Source organism: Citrus sinensis, chromosome 8 (genome assembly GCF_022201045.2).
Source record: "Citrus sinensis cultivar Valencia sweet orange chromosome 8, DVS_A1.0, whole genome shotgun sequence".
In the NCBI taxonomy this organism is placed as follows: domain Eukaryota; kingdom Viridiplantae; phylum Streptophyta; class Magnoliopsida; order Sapindales; family Rutaceae; genus Citrus; species Citrus sinensis.
In genome coordinates this window covers 441,993-459,218 of record NC_068563.1, presented here as the reverse complement: position 1 = coordinate 459,218, position 17,226 = coordinate 441,993, and the positions used below count along the sequence as shown (strand labels likewise).

The window sequence follows — 17,226 nt, the reverse complement described above, 5'->3', positions numbered from 1 at the left end:
GATGATACTTGATTTTCAATTCACCTACAGAAACAACTATAGCTTTCTACCATAACCAATTCTTGTGCTCTTCAAGTTTTTAGCTCATGACCAGTCATTTTGATTAAAACATTGCAAAAATTAAAATAAATAAAGGATGAACAGATTATACTTTAGAGTTCCAGAGTGTTTACCGTTAAATCATTGGTTCAAGTATTAAGCCCAGCTTAGAGAATCCATAATTTGTTTAAGGCAAGTTATATGCATGCAATTTTTAAACAGACATCATATATATATAGTTGTCAAGATTCCAATTGTCTCTTGATTGATGTTTGAATATATGGATGAATGAGAGGTGGACACATTTCTCATGCCTTTGTAACGACAAATTCTCTGGCTTGTGTGAATTCTGTAGCATTTACGTGTATTGACCTCATTGTGTATTCTAAATTAACAGTATGAATTGCAATTCAAATGTGTCAATTTAAATTATTAACCACCACTGGTGTGTTGCAGATTATACTAATGTCAAGATTACAATGTTGTATTGAAGGTGACAGAGTCAACTTCATTCATGCACTGCAAATTTTAAATTCTATTCCCAGATCAAATAAATCAATTATAAGGATGCACGAGTGCCACCACCATTGTGTTCCCCACAGGGAGCCAAGCCAAACTGGAGTGGCCTCCCTTGTATTCTTGCAGAGGAGACGTAGCCAATGCCATCCGCGTGTTGCATATTTCATGGACCACTCAGAAAAATTAATTTATATAGCATTAGCATTTGAGAAGATGCTAGTGTCAGTTGCACTTCAAAATATACGATGATGCTAGTGTGGCAGGAGCAATGCATAAAATTAGCTGATATAGCATTTAGATCAAGATCGAAATCATGTTACTGTTTTATATTTTAAGAGGACGAGATTCCTCTTGTTCCCCTCATCTCATGCTATATATATTGAGATTTGAGCTTATGGTAACCAAATGAAGGCAACGAGCTAGATTGAATTTCAAAATTAACTTCTAGTCTTCTGATTCACAGCAACAAAAGCAATGGCTGCCTCTTACCATACTCGCTCAAACAGCTTTCCGACAAGATCACACCCACAGATCTTAGAAGTTGAAGAGCATTTGAGAAGATTAAGGTCTTCTCAAGCTGCTTCTACTTCATCATTAGGCCATGAGTTAAATGGCCTTCAAGATTTACACGACTCTGTTGAAAAAATACTTCAATTGCCCCTCGTTCAACAAGCCTTAGCCCGCGACCACCAAAAGAAATGGGTTGATGAGCTGTTGAATGGATCTTTCAAGATCTTGGATGTTTGCAGCACTGCTCAGAATGCCTTGCTGCAGATGAAGGAATCTGCACTAGGACTTCAATCAGTGCTACGCAGAAGAAGGGGTGATGAAACTGAACTTACAAGTGAGATTAAGAAATACTTAGCCTCTAGGAAGGCAATGAGAAAGGCAATCAACAAGACCTTAGGGAATTTGAAAGGCGTGGAAAACGAATGCTCCCCTTCAATCAATGAGGAACATGTTAGCGTGTTGAAGGAGGTTGAAGCCGTCACATTGGCTACGTTTGAATACTTGTTGTCCTTTATCTCCGGTTCTAGGACTCCATCAAAGCTAAGCAGGTTTGCATTGGTAACCAAGCTCATCCGCCCCAAAAGAATTGCATGCCAGGAAGACCAAACAGAAATGAATGAGTTTGAAAAGGTGGATGCTGCATTGTCTACAGTCGTTGGTCACAAGACAATCAAATCCGATAACATCATTTATATGCAAAACCAGCTTAAAGAAATGGAGTCCAGCATCCAAGATCTTGAAGAAGGCCTTGAGTCCTTGTCTAGGCGTTTGATCAAGGCTAGAGTCCCCCTTCTCAACATCCTCACCAATTAGATTACAAGATTGTGGTGATGTCATACTTGTAAATGAATGAAATATACTTGTATCATTCTATAGAAAGAAAATTATATATACACAAATAGGTTTTTTCTATGACATATTTAGCCTTTCTTGTATTTCATAGTCTTTGCTTTTATTGCATAAATGTTGCTAATTATATGATATATTATACAGTAATCTATCACGAGACAGTAAGAATCTCCACGACTATCATTTCTATTTTAAATTGCATGTAATTAATTTGCCTTGAATAAATTATGGATTCTCTTAGATGCATCTGTTTAATTTTGAACCAATAATACTTTAATGGCAAATTTCTTCCTGAAGCATTAATTTAAAGCTTAGTTTAGCTTGTTCATCCAATCTATTTGTTTGATTATTTTTACTCCATACAAGGAGAATTGAAAATCTAGTACCATCTACCAGCATTTAAGCTGTAAAATCAATTGATATTTGATATTGATGAAATGTTCTTATCATAGAAATATTCTATTTGTGTATTTAATTTTCTTTCTATAGATTGATACAATAGGATATTTCATGCATCATTTACAAGTATAAGAGACCCTAAAAATTTTGTGCTCTAGCTAATAGTTGAGGATGTTTAGAAGAGAGACTCCAGCTTTTATCAAACGCCTAGACAAGGATTCTAGACCTTCTTTGAGATCTTGGATGCTGGACTCCAGTTCCTTAAATTGGTTTTGGATGTTATCTGAATTGCTTGTCCTGTGACTAAGGATTGTAGTCAATGCAGCATCCACCTTCTCAAATTCATTAGTTCTCTTTCATCTTCTTCCTATGCTACCATTTTGGACCGGATTAGCTTTGAAATCAATGATAAGCCAATTTTTTTTGGTGGAATCTTTGGCCCTGAGATAAGGGACAGCAAGGATTCAAATGCAGCCAAGGTGACTGCTTCAACCTCTTTCAATATGCTAACATGTTCCTAATTGATCAGATTGGAGAATTTGTTGTCCATGCCTTTCAAATTCCCAAAGGCCTTGTGGATTGCCTTTTTCATGCCTTCCTAGAGACTATGTACTTCTTAATCTCAATTGTAAATTCAGTTTCAACACCCCTTCTTCTGCGCAGAACTGAGTGACGTCCTTGTGATTCTAAGCAATGCTGTTAATTTCCAAGATTCTCAAAGATCCATTTAAAAGCTCATCAATCTGTTTCTTATTCTGGCCTTGAGCTAAAGCTTGTTGAATGAGGGGCAATTGAAGCTTTCTATCAACAGAATCATGTAAATTTTGAAGGTTGTTAACTCATGGCCTATTGATAAAGATGATGAAGTAGCTTGAGAAGACCTTAATCTTTTCAAATGCTCTTTGATCTGGTGGGAAAGCTAATTGAGCTAGTATGGTAAGAGACAGCCACTGTCTTGCTGTGAATTAGAATTGAAGACTAGAATTTGATTGTGAAAATTAAATCTAGCTCTTAGCCTTCATTTGGTTACCATATGCAAGACCAGAGTTACAATCGTCATCAGCTTCTTTGTTTAGAGTTTAAACTTGGCCCCGAAGGTTGGAAACGTGGGATTGCAAGGACTCCAACTGCTGCTCGAAAAAAGATTTCTGGCTAAGCAAGCTTCCCCCTCATATCATTCAACTTTTTCTCAGGTTGAGTGGATTTCTCCTCGAGTGTTAAGACTCCGACTTGGGGGTTTGCTGATTTCTCCTCTGCAATATCTGCTCTCTTCTTCAAAGCCTTGGTTTGTATTTTCTTGTCGTAATAGGCAATTCTCCTGTGCTAAGCTGATATGCACCAAACTGTAAAGTGTTCACCAGATCGGCGAGAGTACGACCCTCCATGTCTTCTGTTGAAGTGTGAGCTTAGAAAGTAGAAACTGGATTCAAGAGAAAGTGCTGCCATATCGGTTTGTTGAATAAGTGTTGTATGTCTTGTCCGTTATGTACTGAGCGACATGTGGTTAGAATAAGAAATGGAGCAGATGACCTGTTGATGCGAGATTCTGGTTCTCTTCGTTCTACGACCAGGCTCTCTGCTCGATCAACTTCGCCACGACCAGGAGGTCTCCTCGTAAGGCTTCTTCTCCAGAGGTTCCTGCGCACACAGACAAGTCAGAGTACGCCAGTTGTTTTTCCGGCGCAAACCCTCCGACGCTCAAGTCAGATATGAAGGTTCGGGGAACGCTTGCCACAGATCTTATGGCTTTTTCGTAGTTTGCTCTTCTTTAGAATTTCTTTAGCTCTCTTCTAATCTAAAAATTGCTAACCCTTTTACCTTCGTTGGCTACCTTTTTATAGGCTTCCTCTGAATCCCAGTTTTCCGCAGTCTACGTCCGTTATCCTCCCACCTCTCGAACGTGGATTCCCCATTTCCGTAGTCGTGGGTGGTTGCGTGGACTTCGTGCCTAGATTCTCGGGCTGGAGAGCATGCCTCGCCAACTGTCGTTGACCGGGTCTCCTCGAATCAACCCTTAGCAAGAATACAGCAGGAATGGCTTTATGCTTCTTACAGGAAATTGGCCTCGCGAATGACGTGCTCGTGGATGAGCAGGATATTCCTGCCCCTGCTCCCCTGCTACATGGCTCTTACAGGACACACCTGCTCGCTGACTTCTGTCACCAAACATCTGCTCATCACGTCTGGTCTCGTCGGAGTATTTCCCTCAAACACCGGTCCCTCAGTTTCTGGTGTTGGGTAATGTAATGGACCAGCAGTAGAAACTTAGCAGTTCTTGGTCGCGTGGGACTGGAAAAGGCTGCCAAGAGTCATATCGCATTTAATTGCGGACGAGGTGATGTGGCAGAAATCTGCCCCTCTATTCGAATTTCAAACCAACGGTTACGAGGCCCTTGGGATTTGGTGCCGTTAAATGCTGGCAACCCAAGAGTCCGTCCCCATTAAGAAACTTAAATCCTTTCAAATAGAAAATTCGTCATTCCCTCCGTCTCCGTTGCTTTCAACTTGCTTCACTCCTCTTCTTGCTATCAACAGAAGCTTTTTTATCAGCTCCCCACAGACGGCGCCAAAATGTTGATGCGAGATTCTGGTTCTCCTCGTTCTACGACCAGGCTCTCTGCTCGATCAACTTCGCCACGACCAGGAGGTCTCCTCGTAAGGCTTCTTCTCCAGAGGTTCCTACGCACACAGACAAGTCAGAGTACGCCGGTTGTTTTCCCGGCGCAAACCCTCCGACGCTCAAGTCAGATATGAAGGTTCGGGGAACGCTTGCCACAGATCTTATGGCTTTTTCGTAGTTTGCTCTTCTTTAGAATTTCTTTAGCTCTCTTCTAATCTAAAAATTGCTAACCCTTTTACCTTCGTGGGCTACCTTTTTATAGGCTTCCTCTGAATCCCAGTTTTCCGCAGTCTACGTCCGTTATCCTCCCACCTCTCGAACGTGGATTCCCCATTTCCGTAGTCGTGGGTGGTTGCGTGGACTTCGTGCCTAGATTCTCGGGCTGGAGAGCATGCCTCGCCAACTGTCGTTGACCGGGTCTCCTCGAATCAACCCTTAGCAAGAATACAGCAGGAATGGCTTTATGCTTCTTACAGGAAATTGGCCTCGCGGATGACGTGCTCGTGGATGAGCAGGATATTCCTGCCCCTGCTCCCCTGCTACCTGGCTCTTACAGGACACACCTGCTCGCCGACTTCTGCCACCAAACATTTGCTCATCATGTCTGGTCTCGTCGGAGTATTTCCCTCAAACATGACCACTATTTCCTGTCAGCCGAGCTTCATAGGTAAAGCATGTGTTTGTCACGTGCATTTACACGTAAAGCTTAGCCTAAAACGACACTCTGTAAGAGCGCTTTGATCTCACTTATTTCTAAGCACGAGAGCAGCACATGTCTAAAACCGTTATTGGCTGTTATCAAGAGCGGGAAAGACCTGGATTCAGTTGTAACAAACCAGAACAAAGCTGATGAATGGGGAATCATTCTAGAATCCTCTGGTTCTATATATATAGTCTTAGAAGGATTGATTTCCAGAGAATGAAAGCATGTAACTTCATCTTTTTAGCTTGTATCTTGTTATCAGTAAGTGAATAAAAGCTGCTGCTCTGTTCTTCAGTGGATATAGGCTATCTCCAGCCGAACCACTTAAATTTGTTGTCCCTTGATTGTTGTTTCTGTGTGATTCATCTGTGTGTGTGTTTGATTTACTATTTCATTTTTGGTCAATTATCAGAGAGATTGGACTGATTTTGGTGATTCTTGATTGGGGTATAATCTGACCTTGGAACAACATCTTCAATATCCTTCTTCTTCACCAGTGTGGCGTAGTCATTGTAATTGGGAAAAAGATGGTCTGCTCACTCATATAGCTGTGACTTTGTTGACTCGACCAGAGGAGCGGAAGACACGGAACTTTGCAGCAGCCGTGCCACTCAGCCCACCCACATCAGTGCGAGAATGAGGGAGTGTCTTCAATAGAGAAACAGGTTTAGGAACTTCAGAATCTTTAGGCAAAGCAAGAACATTGCTTGATTCCCCCGAGGCACCCCCAGAACGGCGGCGCTTCCTCCGCATGATCCCCAGAATTTCATCATCTATGTTTTCTGCGGATGATACCAGGCGGGAATTTACCAGGCTGGAGGTAGACAGCAGATCTTTGCACAAAGTTTGGTTAGCCAGAACAGCTTCAATTCTTCGAAGCAATCTGCTGTTGATTTTGTAATCTACGCTCTATGAATCTGAAACACCAAACAAGAATGTTCAGAAATGAAGAAACCAGAATATGTGTACAGACATTGCGAGAAGCAAGCAACATGGAGTGTAAAAACGAGAAGGGATATGCCCAATATCTAGCATGAGATGAGGGGAACAAGAGGAGTCTCGTCCTCTTGAACAGTAACGTGATTTCGATCTTGAACTGTACATTATATCAGCTACTTCTAAGCATTGTCTCCTCCCTCTACCCATCTTAATTTTGAATCTACAAATCTCGTTTGAATCTTCACATAAGGTAATACTACATAAATTAATGTCTCTTAGTGATCCATAAAATATGCAATACACGGAAGGTATTTACTTTACTCTGTCTCTTCTGCATAAATACAAGAGAAGCCAATCCAGTTTGGCTTGGCTTCCTTTAGGAATCAGGATGGCTGTGACACTCAGCATCCATTTATTTGATCTGGAAATAAAAAGGGAAATTTGCAATGCATAAATGGGTAGACTCTGTCACCTTCGATATTACAGAAAAGAAGACAAAAAGCTCGGCCTACCTCCCTATTGGAAATAGGGTCGCTGTGACACATGGGCTTATTGTAGGTGCTTATTTTGGTAATCTGGGAAATTTCCTGCCATGTTCTCATCTACTTTTCTAGTAATATTATTGTTTGATACCTGTTTGTTATTGTCTGTTCATATATACATTTCTTGAGGAATATTGTTATTACAGAATCAAGGATGCTTATAATTCAAAGTAGCATTGTATCAGCCAAGCTCCATAAGTAAACATGCAAACATGGGATTCTTAAATTTCTAAATAACAAACCAAAATAAGTGTTGCCAGAACTAAGTTACAGTTTCTACTAAGAGAGAACATTAAAAGAAACTTTGGCATAAAGTACTAAATGGACTCCTGTGACAATGTTATTCACTGTAACACCCCAAAAATTACCCATGAAAATACAATGGTAAAATTAGAATAAAATCTCACATCGTTTAGTTTTATTAAAAAAAACTCAAGATAGACAATCATTATTCATACTCCAACTGAATCCTTACATAAAACATCTGAAATAAATTCTCCAAAGGAAAGTCTGTAATTCAAAATAAAAAGTCTAGCCAAATTTAATCTTTAAAGTAACTCCAAAGGTCCACTAAAAAAAAATCTTCATCTACGTACCCAAGCCACATCTCTAATCAATCTGCAAAATATTGGAGACAAGGGGTGAGCCATCAACTCGGTAAGCAAATCCATGCATAATATTTGAAAACCTTTGTCATTATACCTTTAAACATTTTATATCATCTTATAATAACATCTTCATTTAACATAAGAGATAGATTCATGTAAAAACATTTAAACATAAACATTTGATAGCTCATGAATCGTAGTCATCATTATTCATCATTCATCATTCAAGGTATTATACCCCGCATTGTTCCTCATTTAGGGTACTATACCCCGCATTGTTCATAACATCATTGTGCACAAGATCATCATCATACCAGCAAGCTGGCCATAACATTACATAACATCATAACATTAGCATCATATACATTACTACGGACTATAAGCCAAAACATTTTTTCGAATTCACCTTACATCCTTGCATAAATAGCATTTAAAGTCTTCTAAAACATTTAAGAACCTTTGTTTGATAATTTAATTCTTTTAGAAAATTTTTTAAGAAAACATTTTGTTTAAGAAAACTAATTTCTTAAGAAAAATTCATTTTAAAATATATTTATATAAATTCATTTAAAAGTGTTTTTATTTTAATAAATTCATTTAAATATTTTAGAAATCAATTTTGTAAGAATTTTCATTTAAACATAATTCTTATAACATAAATTACATTTATTATAAAGTACATCATGCATGAATTTACTTACCTCGATTCGCAGCAATCTACTCAACACCTCAACAATATTATCTCTAACCTTAAATATAATCCCAATCATCCCTAAATCATAGGCATTTATACTAGCTCAATACTTATACATATTCTAAACATAAACATGAGTATCCTGCACATGCTGATTTTTAATAACCTATGCACACGTCTGAAAACCATGAAAATTTACAGAGGTAATGTGAACACGCATAGAATTGCATAAAAAATTTCACAAAAATCATCACAAGTGAAAATCAAGTCAGAATATTGACCTTTCACCAAAGGAACAAAACTGTCCAGCATTGATCAAAACAGACCTTTACCACTTAGGAAAATTCATAAAATATTCTCTAGTACTTGAAATAATCCGTTTCTTTTTTCTAATTACATTAGACACATTCAGAAAACATATAATTAAAAGTCATAATTTTTGGACGCCTGAAACTATTTTAAAAGCATTTTATTTCCGAGAACATCTAACCTGTCCAGAAAATTCCAGATTTGAAGACAGAAGTTAAAAAATTCATATATTTTATTTTACATGCCCAAAAATTGCGATTCCAGTTTTTAAAGACAGAGGAAAGATTGAAATTTCATTATAAATCCTAACATGGCATATAATGTTCATAAATTAGCCCAACTGTTACATGCTTTAGCTTCTGTAATTCTGGAAAACAGTTTCCAGATCTGCAGCAGCCGCATGTTATGATTTTTAATAATTTAATAATAACGAATAAAATTACGAAATTAAACATAAAATCATATGAGACATAAATCTGTTGATAAAAAAATTGCCATAATTTTTAAAGATGTGTAACCTTACGGAAAAATTTCCAGAAGTGAGAACTGCCACTGAAAATCAGAACTTTCCAGCACCAGTAACCCAAATTCGAAAAATCATAACAATTTGCATACTCAGAGGATTTCAACACAAAACCTATCAATGGAAAGCTTAGAATGTCTAGTTGTAGGATTTGTAAACGTATTCATATGATTCTAAATAAAGAAAACGATTTCAAGTAAAGAATACAGACTGTTCATATCATCACAGCATTACAAACACACATATATTACCCAAATCATACAAGTAATTAAAGGCAAACAATTAATAAAAATAAATCATATAAGTCAAAGAAATACTTAATACCACCAAGAAAAGAAGTTATAAAACTTTCTTTTCCTTCTCCAAAGGCTTATGTTTCTTTTCTTTTTTTAGGGTTTGTAACGGTGTGGAAATAAAAGACATCTTTCTCTTAAAAATATGGCTTCCTCTTAAATACTTTTGGCAATTAATAAATACTTTTAAAAAATAAAAAGCAAGAAAACGCGAGTTTTAAGAAAATTCATTTTTTTTATTAAAGCTAATAACCTATGTAACTTAAAACAAATTAAAAAGTTTTACTCACACACAAACACCCAATAATAACAATTCTACCCAATTTAATAAGGGTAAAAGAGTAAAAAAAAATGGCCGTTACACTCACAGACTCACAGTTACACTTGGAAAGATATATGTTACAGTGGCCATGGAATCCGTATTTTACGGTTGGTACTTTTTGAATTAACCGCCCATTACCTGGTAATTATATGCCAGTGCCTATGTCTTTACCCATTCAAGGAAATTCTGAAATGTCTTGTAAGAGGAACCACCTTCTCTGACACTACTCATGGTTATTTCCTTGAGTTCCAAAGCCCTTGCTTTGAAATTTTGATCACCAAGCACTTGAACTAATTTATTGCTAATTTCTTCTCCTGTAATGATCCCACTTTCATCTTTGTCTAACTTCAATCCCACCTTCCAAATATCACAGATATAGCTCTCGTTCAAGAATTGATCAACAAAGTATGGCCAGCACAGGAAAGGAATGCCATTGCTTACACCTTCCATGGTGGAATTCCAACCGCAATGACTCAAGAAACAAGCAATGGAAGGGTGGCTAAGAACCCTCTGCTGAGGTGCCCAACTGATCATCTGTCCTCGAGTAGCTACTCTTTCTTGAAATTCTCTTGGATATACGTCATTTGCATCAGTGGTAACATCTGGCCTTACAACCCACAAAAATGGTCTGTTGCAAATTTCTAGTCCTAACGCTAATTCTTGAAACTGATTGTGGTCAAGAACTGTATGACTGCCAAAAGCCACATAAATGACAGATTTTGGTTGCTGTTGGTCTAGCCATTTCAAACAGGTTGAGTCTTCTGGCCAGAAGTGTCCAGCTGAATTCCCTAGACGATTGCTTGCCAGAAGTGGTCCTACTGGCAGAAGTTCCGGAATCATGTTGAATGCTCCAGGCTCAAGCTCATATGTTGAGTTACAAAACTGGAAATCTGCCACTTTCATAGCTTTTATCGTTCTAATTGATAAGTCAAAGATAATTTTCTGAGAGGTCATCTTCTGCGTGGTTATGTCACCAAGACGGGTCCAAAAAAATTCTTCAGTGTTCATTTCAAGCATATTTGGTGCCAACTGAATCATCTGTTTCCTGATAGGAGTTCCTAGAGAGTTGAATACAAAACAATGAAAATTATAATAGAAGTAAACGACCAGACCTTTGAACTCCTAACACTACTACTTTGAATGGAGAAAAGTAAGGAATTAATGACAGAGAATCATACCATTACTGTCGATGATTCCATCATCAATAAGCTTGGGGATACAAAATATCGAGGCCACTGATGCTGCACATGAAGTCCAAATGACTGCTCGCTTGAGTTTCATCTTTTCTGCTACTTCCATAGACCACCCCATAAACCCATCTGCAATGAAACAATCAATCTTTTCATCGTCTCTACCGTTGATCTCTTCTATGAGTTCCTCCAGCTTCCCCGGCATAACCTGAAGAACTTTTTCAATTAACTTCCCTGGATCAGTTCTCTCTTCCCAAGGTTCCATTCCATCTGGGATCGAAACCAAACGGATTTGCTCCCCAAGATAATTCTTTCCCTCTAATGATTTCATTACCCGCTTGTGATTATACTCCGAGTTCACAAATGTGACTCTGAAGCCATGCTTGGCCAAACATTGCGAAAACTCCAATAAAGGAATTACATGGCCTTGTGCTGGAGTAGAAAAAACCAAAATATGTGGACTGCTCATTTTCTGTTTAATTTATCCTCGCTGATTTACTTGCTATAAACTTGGTGCTTTTATAAAGATTGCGAAGGACAGCTCAGGAGCCAATTAATGCTTGGTTTCCTTTCTATTTCAGTGCATCTACCATATCATATATGTTTAATTTTGAACCTCTGGTTATCTCTTCATATCTGTTTTTTTTCTTTTGTCGTTTGGATGATTCTTTGTCTTTATATTGCTTACTTATGTTGCAAGTTTCAATAATTTGTTGGAAAAAGGACGACTGCTATCTTAGAATTTGACAAAATAGTTATGTATATCTCTAAGTTTTTTATAAGGGACACTAAGACCCTATTTTATTTATAATATCCTTAGTTGATAGTAACTAAACATATTGATCTCAAAATTTTATAATAAATATAAATATAATTTAAATAGTTTAATTTGTTTAGTAGACTAATAATATTAGAATATTTTACTATATAAAATAATTTTTAAAATGTAAATTATTATATTTATTTTAATAATATATTTGTATTTATTATAAATTTTTTAAATAAATCTTTGTGTTAAATAGATTTTACAATTGATAAAGTATATGTCATGTATTAATAATATTAAAGTTATTTTTATCAAATATTCAAAATAATTTAAATTTTTATATATTATTTTGATATTATGTTTCTATTTATCACAAAATTTAGTTTAATATAATATAAGACTGTAAAGTATTAAAATATTTTTTAAATACTGAAATTATTTTAAAATGTATATATTTTTATATTTATTCTAATATTATATTTGTATTTATTATAAGTCATTGGAGTCAAGTGTTTTTTGAGTTAATAGAGCTAAAGAGTATTTTAGTCAAAATGGGAACTTGATGTCTCTTATTAAAAATATGCGGGTCTACATAATCATTTCTCTAAATCTTGGAGGTTTAAGTATCATTTTCCCTAATTTGTAATGCTCTTTCTAGAAAAATAATTATCATAGAAGATAATTTTGATAATTTCTTTACACAAGGATGCTTTCATGCTGCCTTCATATCGATTAAGTTAGCTATTGGTCTCTTGGATTATTTGGTTGTTGTCTTCTCAAAAAAAAAAAAAAAATTTGGTTGTTGTCTTTTGTTTTATTTTCTACTCTTCTTTGAGGGATTCATTTTTATGTCCCCTTTCTCGCTGTATTCTTTCATCTTTTAATTTTTGTCTCCCTTGCTTTTGTGTACTTTTCAGTAAAAAAATGAAGTCAATCATGGATGATGGATGCTTAAAATTATAATGAGGCTAATACGCATATTGCTGCATAAATCATCCTTATTCAAAGACAGCCAGTGTTTTTTTTTTTTTTTTTTCACTTAAGCTGTTAGAAATGAATATCATGTGAACCTATCAAGAGACATTAGGAATCGTGACACTGCTATATCCATTTTAAAATTCGCAAATAATTTAACAAACACAACATTTGCTTGGTTATTCGAAGACGGCCAGGACTTTTCTGTTACTTAAGCCATTAGAAATGGGTATATTATGTCTATCAAGAGACATAACGAATCGTGGCATTGCTATATCCATTTTAAAATTGCAAACAATTTAACCTTATACAATTTAATAAACACAATAGTTACTTGGTTATTCAAAGACAGTTAGGGCTTTTTTGTTACTTAAGCCATTAGAAATGAGTATATCATGTGAATATATTAAGAGACAATAGGAATCATGACTGTTATATCCATTTTAAAATTGCAAACAATTTAACAAACACAATATTTTCTTAGTATGTTACAGATAAACTAGTTTGGATGAACATGATATCTCACCAAGAAACATAAATAAACGAATTGGATGAACAAGTCTACTTAGTTAGGAGAGGCCAAGGTTTATAAACTAGTTTGGAAATTCTCGCTAGTGACGTAGGATGTTACAGATAAAAAGTGGAAAACCTGAAAATCTACCAAAATTTAAGTGTCAAAGTGAATGATATTGAGATAGAAAGAAAGTAAAATATAATAGAAATAATCCATTTGTGTTTATAAATTTGTTTCAATAGAATGACACAAGTATATTTCATACATTTACAATTATGACAGCATCAAGATTTTGTAATCTAATGGTTGAGGACGTTGAGCAAGGAGACTCTAGCTTTTATCAAAAGCCTAGACAATGATTCGAGGCCTTCTTCAAGACTTGGATGATGGACTCCAATTCTGTTATCACGTTTTGGGTGTTGTCAGATTTGCTTGTCTTGTGCCCAAGAAGTTTTGGCAGTGAAGCATCCACAATTTTAAACTCAATTCATTTGTGTTTCGTCTTCCTCGCTTGCTATTCTTTTTGGCCGGATTATCTCGGAAAACAATGACAAATCGCTTAGCTATGATGTAGTCTTTGGCCCTAAGATATGGGACAACGAGGATTCAAACAAAGCCAAGATGACCGCTTAAACCTCTTTTAACATGCTAACATGCTCCTCGTTGACTGAGAGGAGCATTTGTTGTCCATGCCTTCCAAATTCCACACCCCCCACAAACACAACCCCACCACCCACCGCCCCCCCCGCGCCTCTTCTGCGCAAAACTGATAGGAGTCCTTGGACGGATTCCTTAATCTGCAGCAAGGCATTCTGAGCGATTCCGCAAATATCTAAGATCCTCAAAGAATCATTCAACAGGTCATCAACCAATTTCTTAGTTTGGCCTTGGGCGAAAGCTTGTTGAACGAGAGGCAATTAAGGCATTTTATCAACTGAATCGAGTAAAACTTGAAGGCCATTTCACTCATGGCCTAATGATGAAGAAGAAGCAGTTTAAGAAGACCTTAATCTTCTCAAATGCTCAAAAAGACTTCTGAAGTGAGTGGGTGTGATCTTGTGCGAAAGCTGCCCCTTTTTTTCTTGGTGTGAATGAGAGACTAGAAGTTGATTGTCAAAATTCAATCTAGCCATTTTGTCTTTATTCGGTCACCATATAAGGGGAAGAAGTGGAATCTCATCCCCTTGGAAAATCAAATATTAACATGTTTTCGATCTTGATCTAAACATTATATCAGCTACTTTTATGCATTGTCTCCTGCCACCAGCTACCCATCTTAATTTTTAATCTAAAAATGACATTAGTATCGAGTGATCCATGAAAACAGGCAACACACGGACGGCATTGACTCTGTTTTCTATGCAAGAATACAAGAGAGAGGCCAATCCAGTTTGGCTTGGCTCCCTGTACGAAACAGGATGGTGGTGACACTCGTGCATCCTTGTGGTTAATAAATTTGTTCTGGAAATAAGATGCAAAATTTGCAAAACATGGACGGAGTTGACTCTACTACCTTCAATACGACTTAAAAGAAGCATTACAGCTTGGCTTGCCTCCTTGTACGAAAAAGGATCGCTCTGACACTCGTGGGCTTTTTATTTATAGGTGCTTATTTTTTTCATCTGGGAAAGTTCTCCAATGTCCTCATCTAGTTTTTCTGGTGATCTTTATGTTTGATACCTGTTTGTTATTGTCTTTTTCTTCGGAATTATGGTTATTACAGCATCAAGGATTCTTATAAATCAAAGTAGCAACGTCGCATCTAAGCTCCTACTTTAAACATGAGAATATGACATTTTTTTATGTTTCTAAATAATCTAAAGAAGCATTCTGATATTGTAACAACTACAAGTCTGATACATTGAATTCTGAAAATTTAAAAATACTTGAGGTGTGTTATTATTGAGTTCAAAAAAAAAAAAAAGAAGAAGAAGAAGAAGAAAGAGGGATAAAAAAGTAAAGTTAGGTCAATAGTATTTGATACCTACACACATGTTCTAAATCAACCATTCGTTTGGGTTCTCACCGTTTAAGGCAATGGAAGGAAACAAAACGAAGGCTTGAAGAGGGATAAAAGCAAAGGGATTGGAGAAACAAAAAAGGAGACAGAGAGAAGAAGAGAAGAAGGGTTTAAAAAAGGAGGGGGCGGGGGGGCAATGGATAATGTTCTCCGTGGAATACAGGAGTATCATCTTGGAGTATTTTGGAACTCGAGATTGGTAAATATTTCTACACCCTTGACTCATGTTTTACAAGTTTTATGGATTTTTGATGTTATGGATAGTGGCTTTTGTTGATTGAGGCTGTAAATTGATGAGTTTTTATGGACAATTCTGAATTTAGACAGAGAATCACATGCATTAAATAATATTTTTAACCAAAAATTTATGTTTTATAATGCTTTCTATTGAACTATCATGTGTTTCACAATTATTTGTATTAAATTTATTATGAATTTTCGAAGTTGGTACACCATTCCCGAAAAATTATGTTTTTCTGCAGTAGTTCCAATTTAGATGATTTTTCTTATTAGTGAAAAGTCATATAAAATTTATAAAACTTTTGTTAAGCATTGGCAAACATGTTAATCTATTATATGTTTAATTTTAGAATTTATGAAGTAGATTAATTATGAAAATTCAGCAAGTAGAGCTATTGCAACTTATGAAATCGTTTTTCGAAATTGATGAGTCTGAGATATGATATATTTTAAGCATGTTTTTTCACTTAAAATTAAGTGAAATTTTTATTAGAGATTCCTTCTAAAATACGCATATTTAATTTTATAATTTTTGGGGTTGTACAACAAAGGGTACAAATTTTGAAATTGGCCTTATATAATCCTGAAAACTGTTTTTCATAATTGAAGTATCACATTATGAATCAGTCTTTATTATATTTGGAATTATAAATGGTCATGAAATTTTTACTAGGTCTTATTCTACGTCTCTAATGCCATATATAAAGTTTGTTTCACTATTTTTTGATTTTATAACTAAAGTTGTGAATTTTTGAGTCAGGTGACGCAAGTCTAAAATTTTTAGGACAAGTTTTTGATACATGAAATGAAAATTTATTTCAAGTACTTTTTATTTGAAATAAATCTCATATTTTTATCTTTGAATGTCTATTATGTTTTCTATCATAATTTAAAATGGCGTGATTTTTACAGTTATAGAAAAATAGTTATGAATTTTCAAAATGTTGTTGAACAGAGTAAAAATTGTTTTGTTAAACTTAAATTAACGATTTCTAAATTATGTTTAAGACCCTTTAGATTATGAGATATTTTTATTTCAAATCCCACATGTCGAAACAAAATCTCTACAAAGTTTTTGGAATTCTTTGGATAATAGATTATTGGATGAATTTCAGAATGTGTAGGGTGATTAGAATTTTAATCGTTTAGTCAGTTTGATGTTTTCATGTCTATGAAGGTTGAGGCATTGAGGAATATTGTTAGGTTAGGAATTGATGATGATATTGATATGAATGTTATTATGATGATTATGGGGATGGGTGAGCTCATGTTATGATTGAGATATTGATTGCTTGATAGATCAAAGTAAGTGAATTCATTCATAAAATTCAATATATACATATATATGAAAAGAATAGTGTTTATATTACGAATTGGAATTTCATGGGTTTATTACTATGATATATGATATGAAATTGAATATATATATCAATTAAAGTATATTTAAATCAAATGAACTTCTTTTAAAAATTGTACTTCTTTTAAAAATTGTACTTCTTTAAAATTGTTTTCCAAGTGACTTAAAAAAAAAACTTGATTTTCTATAAATTGATTTACTTAAAAAATATTTTAAAAGCATTGCCAAATAAATGTCTTATAAGAGCATTTTATTGATAGACTATTAAATGATTGATATTGAAAGATTGAAAACT

General features: G+C 35.4%; 2 protein-coding genes and 1 pseudogene across 2 annotated transcripts; 1 reads left to right on the top strand and 2 right to left on the bottom strand.

Moving 5' to 3' along the window:
* Nucleotides 1–1,032: 1,032 nt before the first annotated feature.
* On the top strand, nt 1,033–1,881 carry LOC102608945 (uncharacterized). Its single transcript, XM_006486781.4, has one exon. The coding sequence runs from the start codon at nt 1,033–1,035 to the stop codon at nt 1,879–1,881; it is 849 nt and encodes a 282-aa protein (XP_006486844.3).
* Nucleotides 1,882–7,319: 5,438 nt separating this feature from the next.
* Nucleotides 7,320–11,670, bottom strand: LOC102626308 (UDP-glycosyltransferase 83A1-like). Its single transcript, XM_006478160.4, has 3 exons — nt 11,048–11,670; nt 10,008–10,927; nt 7,320–7,738 (listed from the first exon to the last, which is right to left on the bottom strand). The coding sequence occupies exons 1-2, from the start codon at nt 11,526–11,528 to the stop codon at nt 10,029–10,031; spliced, it is 1,380 nt and encodes a 459-aa protein (XP_006478223.2). The 5' UTR covers nt 11,529–11,670; the 3' UTR covers nt 7,320–7,738; nt 10,008–10,028.
* Nucleotides 11,671–13,613: 1,943 nt separating this feature from the next.
* Nucleotides 13,614–14,447, bottom strand: LOC107178040 (uncharacterized; annotated as a pseudogene).
* Between the last annotated feature and the right edge of the window lie 2,779 nt (nt 14,448–17,226).

Excerpts from the sequence above, each read along its gene's own strand:
- LOC102608945 (XM_006486781.4), top strand. The coding sequence starts at position 1,033 with ATGGCTGCCTCTTACCATACTCGCTCAAACAGCTTTCCGACAAGATCA.
- LOC102626308 (XM_006478160.4), bottom strand. The coding sequence starts at position 11,528 with ATGAGCAGTCCACATATTTTGGTTTTTTCTACTCCAGCACAAGGCCAT. Across the intron at positions 10,928-11,047 it reads TGGAATCATCGACAGTAATG|GAACTCCTATCAGGAAACAG; the intron begins GTATGATTCTCT and ends TCAACTCTCTAG.